At 43.2% G+C, this 27,993-nt stretch overlaps 1 protein-coding gene and 1 long non-coding RNA gene across 11 annotated transcripts in view; one reads left to right on the forward strand and one right to left on the reverse strand.

Annotated features, from left to right (window-relative positions):
• Positions 1 to 697: 697 nt before the first annotated feature.
• LOC119177796 (calcitonin gene-related peptide type 1 receptor) overlaps positions 698 to 27,993 on the reverse strand; it is a 199,082-nt gene continuing 171,786 nt past the window's right edge. For 4 of the 10 annotated variants that reach the window (XM_075883485.1, XM_075883483.1, XM_075883484.1 and 1 more), the window contains 4 exons: positions 13,411 to 13,543; positions 8,468 to 8,509; positions 7,843 to 7,932; positions 2,877 to 5,154 (listed from right to left, as the gene is read on the reverse strand). In XM_075883485.1, coding sequence (XP_075739600.1) covers positions 5,020 to 5,154; positions 7,843 to 7,932; positions 8,468 to 8,509; positions 13,411 to 13,543 — 400 coding nt within the window. In that variant the 3' untranslated portion in view covers positions 2,877 to 5,019. Of the gene's footprint in view, positions 1,886 to 2,876; positions 7,721 to 7,842; positions 7,933 to 8,467; positions 8,510 to 13,410; positions 13,544 to 27,993 lie in introns of those variants that run through there. The other 6 variants (XR_012888842.1, XM_075883486.1, XM_075883488.1 and 3 more) reach the window with 6 other exon arrangements.
• On the forward strand, positions 23,064 to 27,469 carry LOC142785082 (uncharacterized). Its single transcript, XR_012888843.1, has 2 exons — positions 23,064 to 23,879; positions 24,245 to 27,469. It is a non-coding gene; the product is annotated as an uncharacterized LOC142785082 (long non-coding RNA).

Consider the following 27,993-nt stretch of genomic DNA (forward strand, 5'->3'; position numbering starts at 1 on the left):
CGTTCATATCACTCACCTTTTTGGAGTACGCAGAGCAAGCTCACCTTTTATTCTTGAACAAACGCGTATTTTCGAACGAATGACTGTGACATTACGTCAACACAGAGGAGGTAGGGATTTCAACTTCGTGTTACACCACGGCCACGCGTACAACTCGACAGTTTTGAAGAGCTTGCGCATTTGGTTTCATATTTAACAGATTCACGAAACCACATCCCACTCACCTAAAAGTTTTTGGGTGCTTTTCAGTGTGTCACGCGCACTCTGGTGATTTAACAATCTGGTAGAAAGTAGCCCCCTTTATTTTTACTTGACAACTTGCTTCCTGCAAGTGGCAGGAATTTCGAACCACTCCGCTTCTGCGACATATTATTACAAATAGTAAGACAATACCAAAAAAGAGCCAAAAACAAGCGCTCGTCTTTCTACTCTTCTTACCTATCGTTTCATTACTCGCGCTAACATAATTCTCCTAGTTATGAACGATCAACTGGCTCACTTGCGCATTTCGTTTACTTCGTAATTTATCACAATACCTAAAGAAACACACGAAAAAAGCGTGAGTGAACGCACACAACAGTTTCAGTGCTGCGCGCTGAGAACTGCGTCAATGACTTCTGCCGGTCGTACGACGACACCGCAATATTGCGGCTCTGACTGAACTGGGAACTGCCTCACGCAAGAAATACAAAAAAAAGAGTGTTTGCAAAATGCTTGATCTCACACTTCTTTTTAATACAGAAATGCAGCTACTTGAGAGTATTGCATTGATTAGCCTCAGCGATGGCGTGAAGAATGCGCTGGTGTCTTTGAACTTTATGTCATGTAATTTGAGATCTCCTGTGTGCAGCGCGCACTGAATTTCATCAAGCTCATTGTAACGAACGTTACACATGAATAACAACTACGCCTAGAAGACATGACGAGAAGGTTTGGACGCGGAATACAGAATTTCGTATGCAGGCTGAACCGTAAAATACATCGAAGCTACAAGATTTATAACACATCCTACGAAAGCCGGGGGTTGCTTCTCTAGCCACGTTTTAATGTTCAGGCACACTGCAACCTTCTATGGTGGTGTATTGATACCCTCCTGTCCAATCAAGAGCTTAGATGGCAAAGCCTTTAGTGAAGACGCGTGTATGACACTGAAGCGCCACCGATTTCTCAAGGGTAAGTTATCGCACTGTTGGTAAGAGCCATGGAATGGTATGCACGCAGTTCATTTCGTGTTTATTGCTGTATGTAGCTTCCCGAAAGAATGTTTTGCAAAAACGTACGAAAGCCCAAAAGTCGGCACAGCAGTGGTGTCCACCTTTAGAATCTTGCAGAACATTCACATGTGGATGTTAGATAATTTTCTCATGCTGTTAACTGCTGGATACAGCAGATGCGAGACGGATGTGGTATATCTTACTGCAAATCACGCTATCTTGAATAAATGAGCCAATAAACGCGAAACAATTTGTAATGATGATAACGTTATATCAGCGTGCGATATGTTCAAATAATTGCCAACATGCCTTCAAGCCAATGATGATTGACGTGAGTTTCTCGATTAAGTTCGTTCTATGTCTGGTAGAACTGTATCTTCTAACACCACGATGGATGGTTATCTGAGGAGATGTGCTTTGAAATTCACGAATTCTTACAAGTGCATGCGTTGATGTTGAATGACGTTCATAAAGCGAAATGGCAACATTTTCTTTTCTTGAGTTGCTCCCTGGCCTCTACTCTATATCGGAAGAGAACAAATTTAAGAATGACGCAAATGTTTCAATCGTTGTGACTGCTTTGCATTTCACTCCTTTCACACCAAGGTCTGCTGGAGGTGATTTGGCGACACAGACGGACTTCTGCCATCAGATGGGCGTCTTGGCAGAAACTGTAAAGGAAATAGCTACTCTGTAAGCTGGGCCTCAGATTTGCTAAAATAGCTTTGAAAAAAAACTAAGCTTTTCTGGCAGTAACATTACTTAAGAAGTTTTGAAAACTAAAGAAAAATAACCACCAAGATGCTATCTTGGTGTATATCTTTTTTCAGCCCCTGCCCTTTAAAGAATGACTATTGGTGGTTATATGGTAAGACTGATTCAAGCACAGAGCTTTGCTGAACACATTCTCAGAAGTACAGCATTGAATTGAGCTGCTTTTTTCATTATTAAACATGAAAAAAAAAGAGTTGCGCAGAAACAAGACGGATTCGTTCCTTCCAATGTTCATTTTTTTCATAGCCTTGCTTTTTTTTTCTAGAGTACAATATTATCTGTAGCTCTATCCATGCTGACAGAACATGCAGAAGCTTAAAAGCCGGGCTCAAGGTTTGTGGTTGCTTATTTCATGATAAGTTAGTCGGTAGAAAAATTATGTTAACAAGTCCGGAAATAGAGAACCATGCTTTCAATTTTTTTTAACTCATTGTTGCATCTAGTTTTTTTTCAACAGATCTCGCAGTATTCAAATGCTGATGAGCATATGGGTAGTTCAAAATGGATATTATTGAATATTTCATATGCATACCTAACATTTCTATGCTTATGCACAAGTGCATCCCACCTAATGCGTTGTTTCATTACATGGCGTACAATGGATTACCAATATTCATTTTACATACGTTTCACTGACAATCATTGTAAAATTTTATGCTCATGTGCCAGATGTTGTGTATTTTTATTAATATTTTTTTGAACTGCCCTAAGTACTGACATTAATAAGCGGCTCAATTGAGCGTCGCGTTCTGGAGTGGATGCCATGCAATTGTCGTTCCATAAGTTTGCAGCGAACGGCACGCTTTCGTTTTACTGTAAGAAACATTGCACCTAAATGCAACATCCATTCATGATAGTAGGATAAAACAATCAGACATAAAGCAAGTATGATGGACAACTCCCAAAGATCATTTTTTATTTTAAGGTTTCTACACTGATTCGTCAAAGTTCCACCCGCACATTTGATATTACTGAGCAGTACTGGCAGTACTGAGCATCTGAGCAGTACTGTTTGAACTGTACACAACCATCCGCTATTTGATGTTGCTTTCTTACACAGGTACCAATTGGTCCAAGTTGTACAAATCGTACACAGTGATTGACTTGAAAAGTGCACAGTATTATTACGAAAGAGCACAGCAAATCTGCACATTTGGCACACGGAAATGACAGGATTATACAGACAAGGTGGGTAAAAGTGACTTTTCCCGTAAAACATAAACTTTCACAAACCCGACTCACTAAAGCGATGTGTTCGTAGAATGGGTACAGAAAACAATATACCCTGGTTATAGCACAATCTTTGGAAGTTTATAGTCTCTTTATTAAGAATAATTAGTAACGTTCCAGAGATACGTTCTTTGGTCTCCACGCGTATGCACTTTTCGACTCTCTGACACATTCGCTTGAAGTAGGAACTTGCGTCAGAAAAATGCTTTTGTGCTGGTTTAAGTACTACATCTGAATGGTGCACACAGAACTAGACTGTGTATTTCTGGTGTTATCACGATTTTAGCTGCACCTAATGTAACCAATTCTGCGGGTAAAATTGTTTTCTAGATAAGGGGTTAGCAGCCTACGGCCCTCGCGCCATATTCGGCCCGTGGGACACTATGATGCGGCCCTCAGCACGACGTCAAAGCACACACCCCTCTCCTTGTCAGTTCATACCTCCACTGTAATGTTTCTATGTCGGCTGTATTGTCCTATCTCGACGTTGAAGGAGCTCTTTACGTATTAGACTAGCGTCACTTCTATTGCAATTTTATTCATTACCATAAATTCACCTTTTTTTTGCTTGTCAACAGAGACCTACAAAAAAAAATCCCCCTCAATTCGCTGTCCGACCCTTGCCATGTTTGCAACTAAGCTCTAAGCCACAAAAGCTTGCTGACTTCTGTTGTAAATATTTCAATATTACACTTACAAAGATAAATACGACTGTATGCTTATCTTTATGTTAGCACCTGGCTTGAGTAAAGATGAAGCGTCTATTATAAATTGTAAATCTTCATGCGTTAAACGTGCACCAGAAACTGGCATCATTTTTGCTTACGTCGATTATTTCAGCACTTCTCCCAGTTGCCTCAGAATATGTAATGCATAGTCTAGTTATACTATCTCGTCAGTGCGTGCCGAATGGGGTGCATTTGAGGAGACAGCCTTGCGATCTTAGATAAAGTACATAGCTTTAAATACTTGGTAATGTAACCAAGATTACTAGATATTATCTTTAGTGTGTTCGAATTACATACATCTGCAATTTTTCATTTTTTGTCATGCGAAGACGCGATTACGAGGGTCACCTACACGTCCACAAATAAGTCGTGACTGTACGGCACACTTGAGCTAAAAATGACGCAAAAGCAGAGCTTATTTTTCTGAGCACTCCACTGTTATTAGTAGAGAGACTAAGGTACGGTACTACACTGATACCTAGGGCTCTGCATTGAATCACTTGACTGTTAAAGGGGAACGAACTTGGTCTATCCAGTTCACTTAAGAAACTGCTGAACCACAAGGTGTGAATTCTTTTTCACAAAACCATGCTGAGGTTGGGCAGGGTCATCGTTCTATGATATGCACCGATTAACGTTGCTTATATTAGGCAGCTTTAGCAAACGTGGTATTTCTAGCGCAATTATTAAAACCTAGAAAAGAAAAGAGAAAAGCGCCAGTCTCTTTTCTCAGTCATTTTGCTATGTTTCGAGCATTGTGCACGAAACGACATGCTTAACAAACTTCGGCACTAACTCACGTCGCTAAGAGCCTTGGGTACTTTAGGCTTTGTACCGTCTTGCTATTATTTTGAGAACTTAATTTTCATAATGCACGAACGGGTTCACTGAAACCGTTTTTACTGTAATGCTGCGCAATATTCTGACATACGCTGAAACATTTTACACGTTCTCAAGTGTGAAATTCGCTGTCAAATTTTTAACATAAGAATGGCTGGAGCACCAAGGTAACACATGGGGTCACATAGTTGACTATTGTAATGACAAGCCACAATATCAGCACACAGCGCTATTCACAGCACACTTCCAACAACACCAATAGTGTACCATGTAGCAGGTAAAATGCGAAGGAAATGCTTCTCACTTGAGTGGGAAGGGGCTTGTACTCGGGGTAGGGATAAATTGGGATGCAAGCAGTGATAACGGGGCTGCAAGAGGAAAGGTTGTCGTAAGCAGAGATCGTCACTGAATGCGTGTTAGGGCGCCCTAGACTATATAGCAATGCAGCAGCCACAAGACAAGATGCGGGACATGCTATACAGCGACAAGCGAAAGGCTTCTGCCGGGCTGATATATAACTGCCAAACAATTGGCCTTTTTATTAGGCTCACAAACGATCACAATGTACAGATTGCTCTATCACTTTGTGTTTTCACTTAGTACACAGCCAATCATTTCACACCTACAGTGAGCGACAAATTAAACAATCACATTCACATTTCAGTTGTGAGATTGTTATTGAAGGGGACCAGCAACACAGTGGAAGGAAAATAGGGCAGATGTCTCATATTCAAAGTCAGTGTTGTTTAAATGTCCAAGTAAAGAGATATTACTTGAATGTGTTCAGTATGGAAAGATATATAGCCTACGAAACGTAATCAGTGCCACGCCTTTGGAGGTGTCATAACCACCATTGGTCTTATTCTCGGCGCAACCTCTAAAAATTCCGATCACGTTGCACTGCCGGACATCCCTGCTTTGAGTTTACACCTGGCAAGTGGTAACTACGTGCTTACTTTCCCAATCAGCAGGTAGTGTCACCAACCTCCGGGTAACTAGCTTTCAATAATTTTCAGTATGGAAAGATTCTATTAGCTGTTTCATGAAATTTAGCTGGTTTGGATGCTTTTTTCGAAACTTTATTACACCGATAGGTTTCACAAATATTCGATTAGACTCTTTCCAGTTACGAAATCAAACGTGGGATGCTTATCACTGAGTCAGTATATCTTTTTAGACATTTCCAGCGCGAAGGGCCTTGCACAAAGATGCTTTGAGGGGCGACCATTTAAGTACACTGAAAACATGTGGTCTAACACTCACTGGCCATTCCCTCGTGAAATACTCGCCATGTGTAACTCACAGGTGTTCCGATAGACTCGCAGGATTGTTACGTCAAGTGGGGTCGCATTTCCGCCATCTACTCAATTTACAAATGAATGTTGCGTACAAATGGTTTCTAGAGTTCATCAATGTTGTGTAGCTAGGTTTCGAACTTTAAAACAGACGTAATTTCCACAACTTGGACAAAAAGTATAACGTGCATTCGTCAACCATATCCAACAATGTTCTCGCGAAAGTGGCATTGTTTACGATAATCGTTTAAAATAACTAAAAAACAAACAAACTGTGTATTAGAGTCCAACGGCGTGTGTGCGAATGCAATCGCATAAGCTTGCACGGTATTCATAAAATGCGAAAACGGTATTAACCGGAGCTAGTTTGTTCGTGGTTAACCTTTGTTTGAGCAGTAGAACTTGATACGAGGGACAAAGAGGGCACAGCGACGTCCGTGTCTGTAGTCTCCCTATCCCTGGTATCAATTTCCGCGGCTCAAACTGATGTTATTCGTGAAATAAATGCTTCTTTGAAATTTGTTGTAGCTTTGGTAGGGGGAGGGAGTGAAAAGGACGAAGGTAGTCGAAGGAACTGTTTAGTTAAGACCTACTCACGAAGTTCAGTCAGTGACACTCCGTCTTATACGCGCCTCAAGTAAGTGTGAAGAGGGCAGGATATCCCGGAATTTCAGAGGGGCAGTCAGTATGTTGAGTAGTCTGTAAAATTTCGCGCATATGTTCAAGACAGCACGTGTAGCCAACTAGCACACATACTTATGTGAACAGTGCTGCTAGTCCCCTTCAAGACAAATTAATATACAGAGAGCTGTACAATGTCTCCATTTTTACAACGCACTAGTCTATGCATGAGCAAAGATATAATGCCAGAGGAGGGTCGCAGGAGTAGCGTTATGAGTAAGTACAGGTCACTCAAACACAACAACCACGAGACAATAGGCGAAAATTGAGAAATCAATACAAAAATATCGCCATTTATGTGTTTTACATGAACTAGTCACGGTGCTGCTGGGATGCTCAGATACAATGGCATCAGAAAAAGGCACTCCAGTGGGGAAGGAATGTGTACGCACACAAAAGTACATACCCTGCTAGCCGAATATACAGTAATATAAGCTGCATGGTTCCATTGACACGGCACATACAGCACAGCACAAACAGCGAATGAGGCAACGCCAGCCTTTAGACAATGTACGGGGCTCAGGGAATCGAACAGAGTTTCGAATGTTCGTGTAGAGCTACTGGTAAGCGTAGTTGCTCGAGATTACCCGTCATGTCGCTACGAAAACGACCATGAATGGTAACGCCATCAGTTACGTGAGGTCACGAGTCAATATGTGCTTCTTTTTACCTCCTGAAAACAGTGCAAATGAAAGCACGATCATTATTCAGCGCTAAATTGACGTGTTTTCTTCCGTGAGCACCGTACATACATTTAACATATCAGTTTTGAGAGGACTAGAAGAACCGTGGTGAAAGAACAGAAGCAGGAGGCAAAGGGCGTTCCACTTCTTCGTGCTGGAAGCCATGCGATATGATGCTTATGGGTGGAATGCCAACGTTCGAGCGGAAAAGCGACAACGTTTGAAAATGCCGTGCCCTCTTCCTTTTCGATTTATTTTTTTTACAGAGGTGGAAGCTTTTCGGGAGGCATGTGGAACACAAAGAGAGTCACCGTTAGAACTCTGTTCTCGTCACTCGTTGGCTTCAAATTACGCTGACGCATTTATACTTCTGCGGAGATTTTCTAAATCGACTTACACTGATGCTGGTATTCGCGTACGACATCCTACGAGCTTTGTTTCTGAACCATGGCGTCTGCGACAACGTTTTCCGCAGGACGCCCAAAACCTGAAACGAAAGATACAGCCGTACATGTCACCAGGTTTCGTCAGTGCTGCCAACATATTTATTGTACTGTTTTTTTTTTTCAGCATTACTGACCACTGTTATTTTGACCTTTGCCCGTATTTTCAAGAAGGCAGAGGTACTCGCGTAACCTAGACTGTAAAACCCTCACAACAAGAAGGACATGTACAAGTGTTGGGCTGCGTATTCCACCAAACATCACGTCTGTTTTTACATGTACGCTTATTTATATTATGCTTTGTTTGAGCGTCTTCTAAACTTCTCGAACCTTTCAAATATCCGCCGGCACCAAATATTGAGTAGGCGGGGAAGTGTTTCGGAGTTGAGCTGCGTGATTAATTCGGTTTGTGGGCACCCGCAATGAAAATGACTTGATAAACTTGAATCATTTCGAAAGACAAACTTTATTATTTGAATTAGACCTAAGCAGGCACTGAAAGGACAGCTGTAAGTTGTTTCTTAGCTTAGCCTTCTCTACGGGCATGGTCTCAGAAAAATGATACGAAATTCTACTAACCTCTCCATTGAAGAAGCAGAACAAAAGTGCGACACAAAGACCCTGGAAGAAATAAATGAAATGATAGATCAAGCGGTTGTGCACATGATTCACTTTTCATTCCAATTGCACTGGAATGTTTTTATTGCATTTCATTGCATTGCATTGTATAAAGTCACGACGTACAAAATTGTGGACGTGAACCGCGAAGGAACGTTACAGGCTGCCTGTTTCCCCCTTCAGTCACGAATTAAGATCGACAATCAGAAATGCGCGAAATTTGGGTTGAATAATTTGAAGACACTCAGTATTACACTCCAAAAAAACAAAATGAAGGAATGTTTTGTGAGTTTCAGTGATTAAAGTTAATGAGTATGTAACTAAGCAACATCACTTGATGTACGCAGACTGAGTACTTCCTTGATGTTGTTCTAAAGCTACTTTTTCTTTCTTCTTTAATATTTTTTAGATTTCATCCTGTCCGTCTAACACTCGCATAACTCGATTTCTTCCTAACTTCTATTTCCAAACCTTTGCTATGCTGTTTGAAATATTTACAGTCGCCACCACTGTTAGAGGGAGCACGGCATGCGTGGCTGCTCAGCAGACGCCTTACGAAGTATGGCGGCGCAAGCACAAATTGCCCCAGAGGCGGTGTTGGGCACGCATCATCTGCTAGGGTGCCTACCACTTCGCAGACGCGCAATCTAGGGTTCACCACTCGAGGTTAAATGGGAGGCTCCGTTGCAGACTAGGCGCAGCTAACTCCGCCTGTGATTGCGCTCGCGCCGCAATAATTCGCACGGCGCCCGTCATGGCGCCCCGCAGAGTGCGGTCGCCCGCTCCGTGTTCCCTCTCAAGCCCGAACCCACGGAGGAAGGAATGAGTTGTTTCCTTCCTCCATCCTCCATGCCTTCCTTCATAGCGTACGCTGCCCAAGCACGCGCTAACGCGCTCCAGGGGATCGCGCATGCGCAGATGTCGTAAGCGCGCCTAAACGCTCTGCGTACGCGAGTGTCTGCGGCGATCTGATTTCGCCCTTGAGACGGCGCGCGTCACGGAGGAAGGAAAGGTAGGAGAGGCCCTGACGTCACTCGTTGTGCAGCCGCGATGAAGCCGGAAGTCACTGGGCAAATTCTCCTCTCTTGTTTACATATGAATGCGAAGCAGAAGGCGCGCCTCCCTCTCTGTCTCAAAAAGCACGTGGCCTGCGCGCCGCGTGCGCCGGTGCTATCCGAAACCAACGGAACGGATTTCAACACGCTGTCCTGCCGCGATACGGTTGACGAAATCTCTGCGTATGGCTGTTGTACTCTTGCACTGCCGACGTTTACGATAAACACGGCAAATTGCACGTTAAGATTTTTTTCTAATTTGATGTGTTCTTTGTGAAAATAAAGATGATATTTCGGACATTGCCGCGCGATGAACCAGGCACCGAAATTTGTATAGCTTATTTCAGATCACCTTTTCCCCCTTTTGCGCTTCTTTTTAGGCTTTATGAACTTTTCGGTCATGCTGTGGGCTAGAGACAGTTTTGACGGACGCTGCAAATTCGGAGTACGTATACGCGCACTCGTTCCATGGTTTCTAGTTGAGACACCTGGTTACAACCACCACCGGAGAAAAATCGCTAGCTAACAATGCGGCACAAAGAATGGATGCTGTCGAACACCTGCAGTACGCCACGGTTAGGTGCGAGGCCCATGAAAACGCGCACACCGCCGCTGGACCGCCTGAACGGTGCCGCACCGCACTACATCAACAATAACAAAACGCCGCCATTGTGCCCAGTGAATATGGCCGCTGTGACGTAATTTCCGCCACATTTTTTACGCCCTGCGCCAGCTGGGCATGCCCTCTTCTGGACACTGTCTAATTCCGCCAAGCCGCGCTGGCCGCGCTTGGAGCCCCGCAGATACGAAACAACACCTTGGCTGTACTCAGACATTGACCTAGTCGGCGTGTAGTAACCAATTCAGATTACCTTTTCTTTCCTTTTCGTGCAGATTTTACATTCCTACATACAGGACAAGAATACTCACAGACATATATATTCATTTACGAGCTCTATTCATACATGTTTCGTCACAATACATGACTGCATGAGACAGCTTAGCTCTATCTATTTCGTACGACGCGTCGTGCACATCGTATGCCTATATGCCATCCATGCACTTTAGGGTGTTCTCGTGATAGACTTTGTAGAGATGCGTTGTAGAGCTGAATAGTTTTTACCAGCAGCACTCGCTGCGCTCGATGACGTCGCGGCGGATTCGGCGTAGCTGCCGGCGGTGCACTACGGGCCGTGCGCTTAACTGCGATGTGCAGTGCGCTCGTGTACGCACTTATGTTCGCCTGGCATTGCTAAGTGGTGCGGTATGGCTCGGTCCGGCACCACCTGGACTTTCGAATAGTGGCCATATTCATATAAATCACTTCGAAGCTCACAAACGGCTCAGCACGGGGCGCCACCCGCCTATTCCGGCCTGCTTGTGGTAAGCGCGCGTAGTATGTGGGTGAAAATCGCCATTCCTCGCGAACCGCGCCCGGGGTACGTGCGCCGACGCACTCCTGCTCGCGTTCGGACAAAGTACGTGTGGTTTGAGCATAACAGTGGCCGCGACTGCCCATGGCTTTGCTATTACGCATTCTCTCATCTACTTTTCGTCCTGCTTTCTTTCCTGCTCGCTTTATTTTCCTCTATCATACCCATGATAACATATACAATACAAAGGTAAAGAATGCTTCCTTTTCTCCTAACCTCTTTTCCATCTACGTGACTGTCACTTATCGTTTCCACCCCCTTGTCATACATGACGATGCATAGCTATCATAGTCTTGCCCATTTAAAAACGCCCTGCAACACTTTTAGAACATTGTCAGAAAACCCTGCTGATTGGTAGTAGAGGCTCCCGACAACACGCGAGCCAAATAATATAGCACAGCACGTGGCCTAGATTTCGCAACAAATTATCAAGGTCAGCTAAAATTGCTTTCTATTTTCTTGACTAATCACGCTATGTGCCCAAAAATCACGCGTCAACAACCCATCTATCAGCCATTGGCTGATTTGAACAAGGCACGCTCGCTTGTTACAGAGATAGCCGCGGGAAGCATCTACCTGTCCACGCGTGCGCGTGCGATCACACTAAAAAATCCATGCATCGAAAAAAAAAGGAAGAGCTAAAGGTCGCGAAGCGCTCATGACACTTTTCTGTGGTCCCGCCATCTCTCCCTGCTTAACTTCCAGCGCTTTCGCCGGGACGAGGGAAGAGAGAATGAAGTTGCAGCATGCGACAATCTCTTGTAACTCCACTCGCACTGGATGGATTCTTAAAATTTTTCCGGCGTTAAATTTGTGAGGCAATAGGCTCTTTCAGTGGATTCATTCCGTGCTTAATTGGAAAATTCTTTCAGGGACCCTTTAAGGAGGGCGGGGGCGCAATGTCAGCCTCATAAATTGACATAACCGAGAGGGAAGTTGCTGCGAGGAATCTTAGTCCCCCCTGCCCCTAATTTGAAACGCTGCGCACGCCTATAATGGCTGTCATATGCTAGGAGCTGCTTGGCACATATCTGTTTTCTGTGGCGCATACAGGCCGAGTTTTTGTCTGCGACACTTACCTTGAAGGTAATCAGTTTTTCAGCGCAAAATACAAACACATAGACGCGAGGGTGTGCATGAAGACAGGACTGTCCTGTTTTTGGCTTCTGTTTTCTGTTGATAAGCTTTTTTGGCTTCTCTTGTCTGTTGGTGAGCTGCGAAAATGACTGCCGTTTTATTATTACTAGTTTGACCAGCCATACTTTAAGCCTAAACAGCTTCCATGTTAGAACAACAGATGCCAACTTAGATGTCATCCTTGATTGATTTGATTGATATGTGGAGTTTAACGTCCCAAAACCACCATATGACTATGAGAGACGCCGTAGCGGAGGGCTCCGGAAATTTCGACCACCTGAGGTTCTTTAACGTGCACCCAAATTTGAGCACACGGGCCTACAGAATTTTCACCTCCCTAGAAAATGCAGCCGCCGCAGCCGGCATTTGATCCCGTGACCTGCGGGTCAGCAGCCGAGTACCTTAGCCACAAGACCACCGTGGCGGGGCTAGATGTCATCGTGTCTTTAATAAAACAGATAAAAAGAACTGTCGGGACAATTATTTTCAAGCTTTCGTTATAGCTATTTTTTCGGCCTTACGTATGAGTGGAGCCTCTAATGCGTGGTCAGTGGGCCACATACGGCCTGTGGGTGTTTCACCAGTGGCCTGTGGCCTGCGCGTTACTCTCTCCGACCCAAATTGTTTTTATTTCCTTGATAAGCATGTTAATGAGCTACATAGTTGTCACTAGTCTCTAGGACGTTTTTTCTTCAGGAGTCATGCCATGTCAGCAATATTTTTTTAAACATAACCTTCGAACAAAAATAGTGTATACTTCAGTATCGTTGTTCAGATTTCAATTATTCAAAATATCGGCATTGATTTATTTTCTCGAACCGTGACGCCCTATGCCCTTCGTAGATGGGCCATATGAAAAATATAGAAAATGCATACTTTCAAATGGTTACGTTAGTGCACATTTTTTTCAGATTCCTTCTTGGGCCCCCCTCATCCCTACCCCCGCTCCAATGTTTTCGTGTCTTCGCCCTTTCGGGACTATATTTTACGACTTTGAGGCGTGCTAGAGACTTTTTATATACTAAGTTGAGGAGTGCAAAAACATTTCAGTAATTATTTGCTTTCTCGAATTACTCTTCCATTCTGCTCCTAGGTGTAACAGGCATTTTGGCACTATCATCTTTCTGACCGTTTTCCCCACCCCCGTACAGGGCAAACCAGTCCTTCTAGGTTAACCTCCCTGTCTCTTCCTTTTATTTCTTTCTCTCTCTCTTGGCACTACAGCTCCGTGGAAACACAAAACAAGTAGAAGCTAATAAAGCATGACAATGTGGTGTACCTGTAAGGATGTGACCAGCGCTGATATTATCTCGTAGGCGAGCAGTATGGACCCTTTGTCTGGTCTGAACGGAGTCACCACGTAGTGCAAGCCCAAGAGGGGAAGCAAGATCACAGTGGCTCGTACAGCTTTCCTGGTAAAAATATATCCGAAAAGATTGAACTGTTCAACAGGAATGCAAGCAACTATATTAGCATTAAAACGTGCAATTACAAAAGTGAGTTTTATTTCAGAATACCGATGCGTAAATAAAGCAATGTTTCCGACCTGCCTATTCTGAGCTAGGAATGTTTGCTAAAAATATTTTTCAAAGTCGTCGTACTTTTTCCTTAAACAATTAAATAAATAGATAAGCTTGAGCAATGAAAAAAGGCATCGATGGTGTACTACGCATGAACCCTATTATTAGTACTCAAGATGTCACATTGTGTTTACGAAGGGTGATTTTATCATTCATTTATTTCTCTAACCACCGAGCTCTAACCACTGAGCGATCACAGCGGCCTTCCCTCCACCCACTTTTTTGGGTTTGTATGTGAATTTAGAAGTGGGAGTGTCAGTCAGCGCCCTCTGTAGCCAAGCGGCGAGTGTGAAACACTCTTTTATTCGCACGTGGTTAGCTCAGTGGTTAGAGCATCGAATGCGTTATTCGAAGGTCGTAGGTTCGATTCCTGCTCACGGCTGGTTATTTTTTCACCGTCTTTTCTTTCTTCCTATTTACATTCCATTGCTTCAACATGCTTGAACAAATCCTGGCTCAGCGGCAGTGTTCCCCGAGAATGGAAAATAAGTCGATTAATACCACTTTTGAAATCGGGAAAATCACCATTGGACTTGACAGCGTATCGCCCTATTGCCCTCGCAAGCTGCCTCGGAAAAGTGATGGAAAGAATGGTTCTATTTCGTCTCGAGCGGTACTTGGAACGATACACCAAATACCCTTCTTGCATGGCAGGCTTTCGTCGGCGCCGCTCCTCCATTGACTGTGTCCTTGACTTATCGACATTTGTTCAACAAGAAAAAAGTCGCAAGCGCATATCAGTGGCACTCTTTCTTGACGTTAAGGGTGCATATGATAATGTAGCTCACGATGCCATCCTCACTTCTCTCGCAGCAATGGGCATTGGTGGACGAATGTTTCAATGGATAAAAGATTATATAACTGGCAGGGTTTTTTTGTACAAACATATGAGGGTACAACTGCCCAACATTACACCTACTGCGGAGTACCTCAGGGAGGTGTTTTAAGCCCCACATTGTTCAATGTTGCCCTCATTGGTCTGGTGAAGGTTCTGCCAAAGTCGGTGTGCCTATCTATATACGCCGATGATATTTGCCTCTGGAGTGCTGCAGTTACTCGCCCTCAGGTGCGTGCACGAATACAGCGGGCAGCAACCCTCACAACAGCCTACCTTCAGAAACAAGGCCTAAATATATCAACTGTGAAGTGCGCGTTGATGGCGTTTACATGCAAACCAATGACGCCATACCCTGTTTACATCAATGGGCAGAGTGTCAAATATGCACGAACGCATCGTTTCCTGGGCATAATAATCGACAGAAGTCTTTCGTAGAGCCCACATTGTGCGTACTTGAAGAAAAGACTGCTATCTATTGTGCATATCATGAAATTCTTGTGCGGTAAAGCATGGGGAACTTCTGTGGCCTCCATGCTACAGCTGTACAGGGCCCTATTTCTGGGTCTATTGCGCTACAGCTTGCCGGTACTGACTAACACTTGCAAATCGAATACTCATTCATTGGAGAGTTTGCAGGGTCAGGCACTGCGTATCTGCCTAGGACTGCCCCGATGCGCTTCTACTTATGCCACAATCATGCTTGCCAAAGACCATCCGGTCAGGACATATATAGTTGTGGATTGCCTCAGAGCGCACATTCGACATGCTAGCCGTGTCCCCGACCACCACTTGGCCCTTCTACCTTCCGGAAGGCCACGTGCTACGTTTTCAGACGTCATAGCCAAGCACCTAAACAGCATTCCATCAGGATATACGCCAGCTGCAAGAACAGCATGTCCTTTGTGGTGCCTCGACCAGCCGCAAGTACGTCTAGAAATTCCGGGAATCAAAAAGAAAAGCAGTCACTGCAGAGTAGCATTGAAGCAGGCAACAATGCTATTATTACATGAGTTGTACTTAGACCGAACGCAGATATACACTGATGGGTCCGTCTCATCCAGCAGCTCATCAGGTGCCGCTGTAATTCCGGCTGCAGAAATGACAATCAAGTTTAAGTTGTCGCATATGACTACATCTACGGCATCAGAGCTTGCTGCTATATGGGCTGCTTTACAATATCTCGTTCAAGAACGTCCAGGAAAATGGGTCATATTCTGTGATTCGAAGGCAGCGCTTCAGAGTTTGCAGTCTGCCATGCGTAGGAGGAGTCATGACCAACTGGTACAAGAAATAAGACATTGCCATCATGAAGCTCTAGCACGAGGGCATGATATTATATATCAATGGCTGCCTGGACATATCGGTATTACCGGAAATCAATTAGCCGATGATGCAGCCCACTCAGCCCATGAAGAAACCCATGTAGTCCCGATTCCTCTATCAAGGAATGATGCAGCAAGACAACTTTACCTGCTGGCTCGAGATCTCACACGCACGTTCTGGTCGTCTACCAGCTTCCAAAGGTGTCAATTTTATGAACTGGATCCTTCGCTCAAGCTAAAGCTACATCACAACTTTCCCGCTCCGATGCGACACTGTTATGCCGCCTTTGGTTGGGTGTTGCATTTACAAAGGTGTACTCCTTTCGCATTGGTATGGCAGACACTCCTACATGCGACTACTGTGGAGCTGAAGAGACCATCGAACACGTCCTGTGCAGCTGCGCTTGCTACGACACACAGCGATGCCAGCTCCGGATGGTTTTGAATCAACTTGACCCCGGACCATTTTGTGTGCAGAAAATACTAGGACCTTGGGCATCTGCCTCAGTTGCGCAGAAAGCAACTAAAGCACTGCTACTTTACCTTAAGTCAACAAACCTGAGCGACCGCCTGTAGACTGTGTGTGCTCCCCGAGTGTGCTCGTGATTGTGTGTACCTTCTCATCTTTCTGCAACCTCTTTTCTCCCCTTTATCCCTTCCCCAGTGCAGGATAGCAAACCGGATGTGCATCTGGTTAACCTCCCTGCCTTTCCTTGCATCTTTATCTCTCTCTCTCTACATTCCATTTGTTCTAATAACTTCCCCTATACATTCCTTGGCATTATTGTCTTTTAGATCTCATTATTATTGTGTCAAAAACACGGAAGAACGAGCCCTTATGTACACACTTATTTCCCTTATTCAGTAACGAGGGTCTCGTATTGGCAGACTTGGTGTCATTAGGTTGTATACGATGGACTATTGGTCAGCTGCCCACTCGTAATAGGTTCACGTGCTACGTGACGCCACACATGCGCATAAAAGAGTGTTTCACACTCGCCGCTTGGCTATAGAGGGCGCTGACTGACACTCCCACTTTTAAATTCACCTATAAACCCAAAAAAGTGGGCGGAGGAAAAAAGTGGGTGGAGCACTGTATGCAAATGTTCGTGACTGTTCAATATGCATACTCAGTGATGCATTATGCTCACTTGATAAGAGTCTGTAGCGCTGTGAGATATGCCATGTGTGTATTTGATTGATATGTGGGGTTTAACGCACCAAAACCACCATATGATTATGAGAGACGCCTTAGTGGAGGGCTCGGGAAATTTCGACCACCTGGGGTTCTTTAACTTGCGCCCAAATCTGAGCGCACGGGCCTGTATGCCATGTGTGCAATTATATTGGGGTACACTTCGACTGGTCCAATTTCGCCAGTGTAGTGATCACATTGCATCTACAAGCGCGCAATAAACAAAATATGACGAATGTGTGATTAGACAGCTTGCATGCAAATCACACACCTATGATTTTCTACATAACATTGCCATCTCTTTATAAATGCATTTCTGGTGCGTAGAAGTCATAAGATAGTTAAGGAAACATTGACCTCCAAGTAAATTTCGAATTACTTTCTGAAATAAAATAGATATGTTCTGAATTGAGGTGGGGAATGAGTTTAACAAATAGCTGTACAGAACCCGAAAGAACATGAATGATTTTGTAACAAGCAAGTAAAGCCTAAATGAATTCTACATCCTACAAGTAACAACAAAGGAAGTAAGGAAACTCCTTGAAGGAATGAAAAGAGGAAAAGTCGCTGGGGAAGACAGACGGTATCAACAGACCTCCTGAAATATGGCAGAGAAATTGTGTTAGAAAAACTTTCCCCACTATATACGAAGTGTCTCTTGACGGGAAGGCTACCAGAATCTTGAAAGAACGCTAATATAAATTTAAGAGATAAGAAATGAGACGTCAAGAGCTTTAAAATTACAGGCCGATCAGTTTACTGTCTGTTACAAACTATTTATAAAATTAATAGCTAACAAAATTAAGGCAATATTAGAGCACAATCAACGAAAGGACCACGCAAGATTTGGTACAGGGTCCTCCTGGATAGACCATATTCATACGATCAATGAGGTAATGGAGAAATGGGCAGAATAGAACCAGCGCCTATACATAGCTTTCATAGATTACGAGAAGGTGTTTGACTTATTCGAGACATCAACAGTAACGCCGGAAACATGGAATCAGGGCATCGACGAGCCCTTTATAAACATACCGGAAGAAATATACAGTGAATCCACAACCACCATAGTTCTGTGTAAAGAAAGTGAGAGAATTCGAATAGGGTGAAAGGCAGGGAGACACGATCTCTCCTTTTCTCTTCATAACGTGTTTACTGGAAGTTTCCAATGCCTTAGATTAGCAAGAGTTGGGGATAAGAGTCAATGGGGAGTATTTTAGTAACCAGCGATTCACTGAGCGCATAGCCATGACGAAAAACTCAGGAGACGAGTTACAGCTCATGATTACTGAACTGTACATGGAAAGGAGAAGAGTAGGCCTGAAAATTATTACCCACCAAGCAAAAGTAATGTGCAACAGTCTCGGCAGAACACAGCGCTTTGAGATAGGTGGAGATTGATTGATTGATTGATTGATTGATTGATTGATTGATATGTGGGGTTTAACATCCCAAAACCACCATGTGATTATTAGAGACGGCGTAGTGGAGGGCTCCAGAAATTTCGACCAGCTGGGGTTCCTTAACGTGCACCCAAATCTGAGCACACGGGCCTACAACATTTCCGCCTCCATCGGAAATGCAGCCGCCGCAGCCGGTATTCGAACCCGCGATCTGCGGGTCTGCAGCCGAGTACCTTAACCACTATACCATACCGCGGTGGGGCGCGATAGGTGGAGAGACGCTGTAAGTTGAAAAGGAATATGTTTACTTAGGACAGGTAGTAACCGCGGAGTGGAACCCTGATATTGAAATAACTAGAACAATAAGGATGAGGTGGATCACATTCGCCAAGCATTCGCAAATCATGTATGGTAATTTGCCACTAACCCTGAAGAGGAAGGTATATAACAGCTGCATCTGGCCAATACTTACCAACAGAGCAGAAACCTGGAGGCTTACAAAAGGCTTTAGCTTAAATTGAGGACGACGCAGCTCACAATGCAAATGAAAATGATAGGTGTATAGCCTTAGGAGAGAAGCGCGAATGTGTCAGGGAACAAACTAGGGTTAAGAATATGATAGTTGAAATCAAGAAGAAGAAGTGGACATGAGCTTGATACGTAGCACGTAGGTGGCATAACCGCTGGTCATTAAAGGTAACTGACTGAATTCCCATAAAAGGCAAACGCACGCAGGGGAGACAAAAAGTTAGGCGGAATGGTGAGATTGTTCGCAGGTATAACGCGGCAGCAGAAAGCACAAAAGCGGGTTAAATGGCAGATCATGGAAGAGGCCTTTGCCCTGCAGTGGGTGTAGTCAGGTTGATGATGATGATGATGATGTTGTTGTTGTGGGTTGCACCACTATACGATATACACCATATACAATTTCTAGCATGGTTCGCGCAAACAAACAGATTTTTCATGAGTGGTATGCTAGGCACTTCGTGAGGGAGTACGCCACTGTCCTTGTTGTTTACTGATTCGCATTGTAAGTTTCGTAATGATGCACAGTAAAAAAATTTACACCCAAAAGGGTGTAAAAAGGGTGCTTTTACGAGAAAGCACCCTTTGCAACACCCTTTAACACCCATAAATGGCCGATTGAAAAAAAAGCGCCCTTTTGTTTGGGTGCTTGCCTCGATAGCACCCTAAAATAGGCTCTAAGGGTGCTTTTGTGCCTGAGAAGGGTGTAGGTGACGATTCATCAGATAGAATATTCAGCATAAGAAGAACACATAATTATAATATTTGGGCTTTTACGTCTCAAAAACCTCGATGTGATTATGAGGGTCGTCGTAGTGGTAAGCTCCAGAGATTTTGACCATTTAGTGTTCTTTAATGAGCGCTGATATCGCACAGTGCACAGGCTTCTACCATTTCGCCTCCGTTTTAATTCGACTGCCACGGCCGGCATCAAACCCACGACCTTCGAATTGGCGGCCGAGCAGCGTAGCTACTGCACGAATATGTGTACCTTGCGTTAAATGACGGCCTAATTGACTTAGAATATGTGAAGGTGCTCTCCGAATACAGCAGAATGCCAGCAGAAGCAAATTGCGTTTCATCTATAATGGCAATTGACTGCAATCCATGTTACGAAAGCTTTCCTTAGCGTTGGTTATAAGCTACATGTTTGCTATGGAATATATACAGGAACATAATGTTCGCCCCAGTATGGGTGTGTGTGCGTGAGCCTGCGCATGTGTTCGTGTGTAAGCGCGGTTTTGTGTACATCCGTGCATGTGTGCGTGCGCGTGTATGTGCGAGTCCGTGCTTGTGTTAAGCGTACCTGTGCACATGTGTACGCCCATGCAGGCGTGCGTTTACGGTCGCGTGAGCGTGTGGCCGTATGTGTGTATACGTGTATGTGTGTGTGCCTGTGAATAAGTATGTGTGTGTATCAGCCCGTGCGCCCTTGAATTTCGTGTGTGTGTGTGTGTGTGTGTGTGTGTGTGTGTGTGTGTGTGTGTGTGTGTGTGTGTGTGTGTGTGTGTGTGTGTGTGTGTGTGTGTGTGTGTGTGTGTGTGTGTGTGTGTGTGTGTTTGTGCGCGCGCGCGGGAGGGGGGCACTGCTTCGTAGTGTTGAAGGTCCCACGCCTGTTCAGACTGGGAGTCTATATGGGAGGTGGCTTAAGGAATGGCGGTGGTCAACGCATTGTACACGGACTATTCAGTACATGGAAAACAGCTGCACATTGTCGTATCTCATTGTTGCTTGCGAACTTGCTGTGGTAGCTGATTAGCTCCGTTGAGGCACTTCTACGCTCGAAAACGTGGGTTATGACAAATTCACACGGAAACTTGTCACTGCACTTATGCACAAGCATCGTTTATATTAACAACGTTTAACAAGAACGTGCCCTGCCTTTGCTACAGGTGCTTAGCTAGCTCATTAAGCAACCATATGGAATTATGTGCTGATCATATGGTCAGCAAAAAGTCTGTTATAACAACCTCGGCACGTTTCGTGGTGCGTGACAAGCCTTCTAAACATCCGCGACTGTGGATTAATTTGTTCCAGCTTCGACTACGCATTCGGTGTTTGCGGCACCATACGCGGAATCGCCAGACACGGACAATGCGAAAAAAAAAGTTCCTCTGAAAAATGTGTAGCGATGCTCTCCCGCTAATGCCACCGAGGACGAAATAATTATTGTTTCTGGCCATTCCAGGGTGCACTTTGTTTTCCGCAAGTTTTGCTTCACTATTTTTCGCCCACTGCAGTCGCATTCCGTCAAAATACTCAAACAACACAAGGCTTACTGGTAAATAACCTGCGCCGCTGTGCGGAAGGAGAGTTGCCATTTAGAAGGAGTCATTCTTGAAGCGCAATGCGGTTGCCTTCCGCGTGGAACCGCCGCCCGCCTATGCACCACAGCGTTTGCCTTTCGGCGCCGTCTTGGCGGGTTTGCCCCCCCCCCCTCAACTCACCCGAGCCAGCCGTCCCCCCCCCCCCGCCCCCACAACGGCGGTGTAGATAAGCGAATAGTTGCGTCACCGAACACCTGCGTCGACAGCTGCCGCGCCGCCGCCAGTGCCTCCTCTCCTCTCTCTCAACGTTGCTCTCTCTCTGTCTGACCGTCTTTCAAATGCGTTGCGTTGGTCTGGGGTCTTGGTCGCTGTGCGAGTTCTAGCGAACAGGCGCATCTTCAATGGTGGTCACGCATGACACCGTGTTCGAAGTGACGCTCGGATTAAGGAATATTCATGGAGCGGCGGACGCGGACAACGTGGGCCTGTTAACGGTGAGTGTACCGTTTTCGTAGGTAGTAATCATACAGCGGGGTTTTTAGCACAGCGGCCGCGTCAGCAGCACTGTTAAGTGAGCTCTGCACATATCTACCTATAACTTTAGCAATTTTGGTTCTAGGAGGGTCAGAGTGGTGTCTATTTGTTCGTGAAGATACAAGGAGTTCAACCGCTACAAATACTGCTATTACAAACGAAAATTTTAAATTCTAGGAGCAGAAAACAGTGTGAATCTGTGAAAACAACAACAGTTGGACCACGTGTTTTTTACGATCGCTTTTAGCTTCGTTAATATGCTACCGGGAAACTTCTTACTTATAAAGTTGAAAGTCCTTAAGGTAGACCTGACGCTGCTGAAGTTTGATCAGACTAGGTTTAATAGTTCCAGAGTTATTAAGCAATCAAAATTAAGCCTATTCACTCAAAAGATTAAATTGGTAATATCACCTTGCAAACGCATTTAAATTTTGTCCGCTTATTATAATAATAAACAGCACCCCATATGCTACCAGGAGGCCCCATTTCGTACACTCTAGGCCCTTAATTAAGGTAGTAATCAGCAAAAAGCTCATTTGATTAAAACAATTTTTCAAAAGGAGCTACAAACGCCACCGAAAAATAGCTAATATCTTCTTTTAGAACACAACAGTCCGGTTTTTTTCCGTGTAAAAATATTTTTGATAGCTTAAGGTAACCGGAAGATACAGAGTTAGAAAGAATTTAACGAGAACCGCTAATAAACGTGTGGCGCCCGCGTCTTCCCTCGCCCTCGCTCAGGAGGAGAGTGGCTCACTGCTCGGGAGAAAGGTACGCCCGTCAGATCGAAGTCTTGGACCACGTGTTCTTTTTTTCCCTTACGATTGCTTTTAACTTTGGTAATAACCTACCGGGAAACTTCTAACTCATACAGGGCAAAGCCCTAGTAGTAGACCTGTCGCCGCTCAGGTTTCATCAGGACAGGTGTAATAGTTCCGGAGCTATATCGTGATCAAAATTAAGCCTAATCACTAAAAAGATTAATTTGGAAACATCGCCTCACAAACGAATTTACATTTTCTCCGCTTAATACACTAATAAACAGAATTGCTTAATTTTGCGCACTTGCAAATGAACAAGTCTAGAAATGCATCTCTCGTGAGTGATGTGCCGTGTCTACTGACGCACACTAACACATTCGAAAAATTCAGCTTAAGACTGTCTCATGCCCGTTACTTCTGAATTTAAGTAAGGTAGAAGTTCATGGGAGGACCCTTGGAACATGAGCTGGCGCTGGAGCCAAGATTTTGAAAAGCAAACATATTCAAATGTTGGCTTCAGCAACACACCAAGAACTTTTTGTTGCTTGTACCGTGTCCAACATGTAGAGTGTTTCAGCAGATATGTTTGAAGTCCTTTTAAAAACAGAAATGACTAGATTAATTAGGCAACATATGCAAGACTGTGTTTACTGCTGAGGCAGTCATGTGTTAAAATAACTACAGGTTGTGATTCGATGACCAAAAAAAATAAATTGGACCAGGGTTTATGGACAAGACAGCTAAAGCAGGGATCCTACCTCTAGGATAAAAGTATGTGTTATCTGAGAAGCACACAACTAATTCTGTACATGCCAAAAACTTATGCACTCTAATGAGGGATGACAGCATTTTCACTGAAAATTGAAAATGAAGTGAGAAATACCACAACTATCAAATTCTTATTGTAGACTATTTACTGTCATGTAAAAATTAAGCAAGTGTCCATTCTAGGCTGTGCCATGGCTCACTGAAGGACACTGTATGTTTTCGAATAGCTCTCACGAAATACATGTTTGCAGGCCTACGTCTAGAAAGCAGGCGAATAGGAAGCACAGCGTCAAATTTAGATCAGATGCCATGGACGGAGCTTCTTGTGAGGGTAGAAAGAACGAAAAATTGTTCATTTTTTGATGCCCTTATACAGGCAGCCAGAATTGCACTGATTGCTGAATTGTCACAATTGCTCAAATTGTTAGAAGCGTGATTAAAGCCAGTAAATCTTTTACTTTTTTTGCAGACCTCTTCGCTAGTGCCACGCCCAAGATTATTTGTTCTCATGTAAAAGAAAAAGCAGAGATGCCTTCACTGTTTGTACATGGAGAGGTAAGTTTCTTGTGCGTTCTGAATAATGCTACATGTTCTGAACGTTGTACTTTAAGAACTGTTTTTCACACTGGCTCACTACCCTATAAGAAATTTGATTCTTAGATGAGTTCAGGCTTTCGTAAGTGCCATTTTCGAGCTGTAGTCTTACACTTCACCTCAATTCGGGAATTTTCTGTATGCTGGATACTATCTTATCCTTATCATACGAAATTATTGGAATGTATGGTTTGTATGGTTCGAGTTCAGTGTAATGTCAATTACACGCCATTTCAAAGGATACACACTACAGATTCTTTATATATGGTGCTGCCAGAACAGCACTAACATCATTTTATGAGAAGTAATATTTGCACTTATTACAGGACGAGAGGGTGCCGCTGACGTCCTACGTGGTATACCCCAGCCCCATCCTAGAGCAAGCCTAGTTCCTGAACCTCCACGTGGATGACCGAAATATCTTTTGTGTCAGTAATGACGAAGAAGGAGTGACAGCACTGATGAGTTGATTTTTTTTTATTTTTAACATTGTCTACGGCCACAAAGGGTTTAACAACCACCGTGATAGAGCGGCTTTTTCTCGGCGTGAGTTTGGTGTTTATCAAAGAAGTTGTTCAGGCAGTACGACACTGAAAATTTTAGTGTCACAATGCCTGAACAACTTTTTCTAGTGTGGTCATGGTAGATGAACAAATATTGTTATTTGTGTAAGTTATTTTGCTTAAATATTGCTGTACCATTCCATGCCAAATGTCTCAGCCACTTTGGCGACCATCTGAAATGTATTTGAAAGAAAAATGTGCTGACTTACTGCGTTGAAAACAGTGAACAGCTGGAATATTTCAGTGAGAAAAAAGTTTTGTTCATGTGGCTGGCTTATAACTTCCTGGCATAATGCCGTCTGTGTGCTGTTTTGTGTAAAATTTCGTTTTAAAACTACCGATTATTTTTTCTAAAGCAAATTTGGTCTACCTGTTAAGTAAATGTGCTTCTGTAAGGTATTTGATGCTCAATAATATTAGTGCAATTTTTTCGCCACATTTGCTTCCAAGAATAAAGCCAAAATTTGTTATGTTTGCATTTTTTATTGCAATATTGCACTTTGTATGAATATTTTAGCAGTGAATACTTACTCAACAGAAAGTAGATTTTGAGGAAAAAATATCTTTAGACCTCTCAAGCTGCTGAAATATATGAGAAAATATCACGAATTTCACAAAATCGTGACTTTTGTCCGTATTGAGATGCAATTTGCTCCATGTTGTGATAAAATGAAAACTCATCATTAAAGTAAACTGTAAGAAAATGAAATTCTTTCTGTAATAAAAATCTTATCGCAAAATGGACAGGAAAGAGCGCTGTCAACTGAATTTTATTGAAGGTACTACGAGCGTTTTTATACTGAGCACAAGAACAGGGCTCATCTGCAACAACACATGTGTGACCATGACAAAATAATTTTAACCGAGAAAAGAATACTTTTTTTCGGAAAAGATAAGTGAAGGTGTACTGATGCATTGATCATTGGCCTCCCTGATAAAAAGTTTTAAAATCTCTCATTCTTTCTGCTTCCTTTTTTTTCAAAAACCGTGTTTTATGAAACCTAGGACTGCACTTACATTCTTTACGGTGTCCGGCCATGAGACTACTATAGCCATTCTTAACATTTAAAGCATGCTGTCTTGCTCGATCATTGAAGCATTGCCCAGTTTGTCCTATGTTTACTTTTCCACATGTTAGCGGTATCTCATACACATTAGATTGGCATTCAATAAACTTATTCTAGTGACGAATGGTGCAAGATTGACTATTCCTGTTGCTTTAAGTACATGCACTTTTGAAAGCTTGCAAGGGGTGGAAAACAACAATGCCATATCTGCTGGCACTTTTCCTAAAATTGTGAGACACCTTATGTATGTAGTACCATGTAACATGTAAAGGTCATTGGTCATTCTGTTTTTCTTTTGGTCCTGTTTCTTTTAACTTTACTTTCTGCAGGAGGGTTTCGCAAACGAGTGTGATGATGCTGTTGGGGTATTGGCTGGTGTTATCAGCCCAGGAGGGCTAAGAATGTTCTGCCTTTTGATAGTGGGCATTCAAAATTAGTAAAAAGAGGAATTGATACCACATGTATTCAGGCCAACCTTCAGAAGTCATGTTAACACAAGGGTGAGGTCAGGCTTAAAAACCAGATTAAAAGACTAAAAGATGCTGGATATACCAACAGAATCATCACACCAGTTTGCGAAACCCTCCTGCAGAAAGTAAAGTTAAAGAAGACAGGACCAACAAAAAAACAATGACCAAAACCTTTGCATGTTATACCACATCACATGTCTCCCAATTAAAAAAATAGCCAGCAGATATGATATTAATGTGTTGTTTTCCACCCCTTGCAAGCTTTCGAAAACGTGTGTACTAAACAGCAACAGGAATAGTCAATCTTGCACCATTCGTCACGAGAATAGGTTTACTTAATGCCAATTTAACGTTTGTAGAAGTATTTTTTATCAGGTAAACCAATGATCAGTGCATCACTACACATTCACTTATCCTTTCCGAGAGGGAGTATTCTTTTCTCGGTTAAGATTATTTTGTAGTGGTAACACGTGTCGTCGCGCATGAGCACGGTTCTTATACTTTGTATAAAAGCGCTCGTAGCACATTCATTAAATTCTGTTGACAGTCGGTGCTCTTTCCTGTCCTTTCTGTCTCTTCCTGAAGTTGTCGCGCTGTGACTAGCACACAACCACGATGAACCAACTCGCCCAAATTAAACTCTTGTTACATAACACGTAGACCGAGTTTTGTATAGAAAGAAGGAGCGATGCTTTTAAAATAAAATTTTTCACATACAACACCTACACTGCATTCCAGGAAGTTCAGAAGGCAGCCACATGACCAAACATTTTTCCTCTCCTAAATATTCCAGAAGTTCACTATTTTCAATGCAGCACGAGTTTTTTTAATACATTTGAGATGGTTACCAAAATGGCTGGGACATTTGGCATAAAATGACCCAGCTGTGTATTTAGCCGTTATTATGCATTACCCTTCTTGTTTTTTGTGTGTCCTGACTCAGTTTTGTGTTCGTTTCTAGCTTATTCTGTTTCGGATCATTGTATTGGTTTTTAAAGTATTCACTAAAGTTATGTGTGCGAAAACCCATATATGTTTGCATGTACATCATTTCTCATAACCAAATGTTATACATCCAGGAATACAAAGCTTAAACCACTGTGATTGTGTACATTTGAAAACACTATCCATATATATTTTTGTGTGCATCACTTCTTGGAAACGATTGTGTACATGAAGGCGTATATAGTGAAATCATGGTGATTGTATATATTTGAAAGAATTCTAAGTATATATTTGCCTGTATTTCATTCCTATTAACCGATTGCATTCATGAAGGAGTAGTAAACTGAAACCACTGGGATTGTAGGTACTTGAAAGAATTATAGGGATATATTAGCGTGTATTTCATTGTAGTCTCTATGTACTGGAAGCAGTATACTAAACTGAACCAGTGTAATTGTATGTTTCAAAGAATTGTCAATAAAGTGAAACTGAAAAAATATAATAAACATTTGAGGTGTTGTGTGTGTAGCGTACGTATACGTCAACATGTTACACATCTGGTGAAAAAGTTGTGTGAAAAAGAAAAGTTTATAAGTTTTAGTTGCATATTAAATAAATGCAATATGCAAGGGCAGCAAGGCTTAGTTTTCTGTAACGCGCATTATGCATATACTGTGAAGTATATATAGATCCAGCAGAAGTTCATACACGACTGTGCGTGTTTATATTTTTGCCCACACGCAATGAATGGAGCTCGACAGGTGGCGCACCATTGATAATCAGGACCACTTTCTTCAAGTAGTGTGTAATCAGTACATGCTGATATCTATTAGTGCAGCCTAAAAGAATACTGGCACCCCTGCCATGGGCGCTCAACACCCTTGTGCACCCTTCTCGCACCCTCCTCAGAGGGTGCTAAAAAAGTGATGGACATCGAAGGCACCCTTCCTTAAGGGTGTTTTTGTAACACCCGACAGTTTTTTTACATGTACACCCTATTCTGAGGGTGCATGGAAAAGCACCCTTTTTG

This window comes from Rhipicephalus microplus, unplaced genomic scaffold (genome assembly GCF_043290135.1).
Source record: "Rhipicephalus microplus isolate Deutch F79 unplaced genomic scaffold, USDA_Rmic scaffold_18, whole genome shotgun sequence".
NCBI lineage: Eukaryota > Metazoa > Arthropoda > Arachnida > Ixodida > Ixodidae > Rhipicephalus > Rhipicephalus microplus.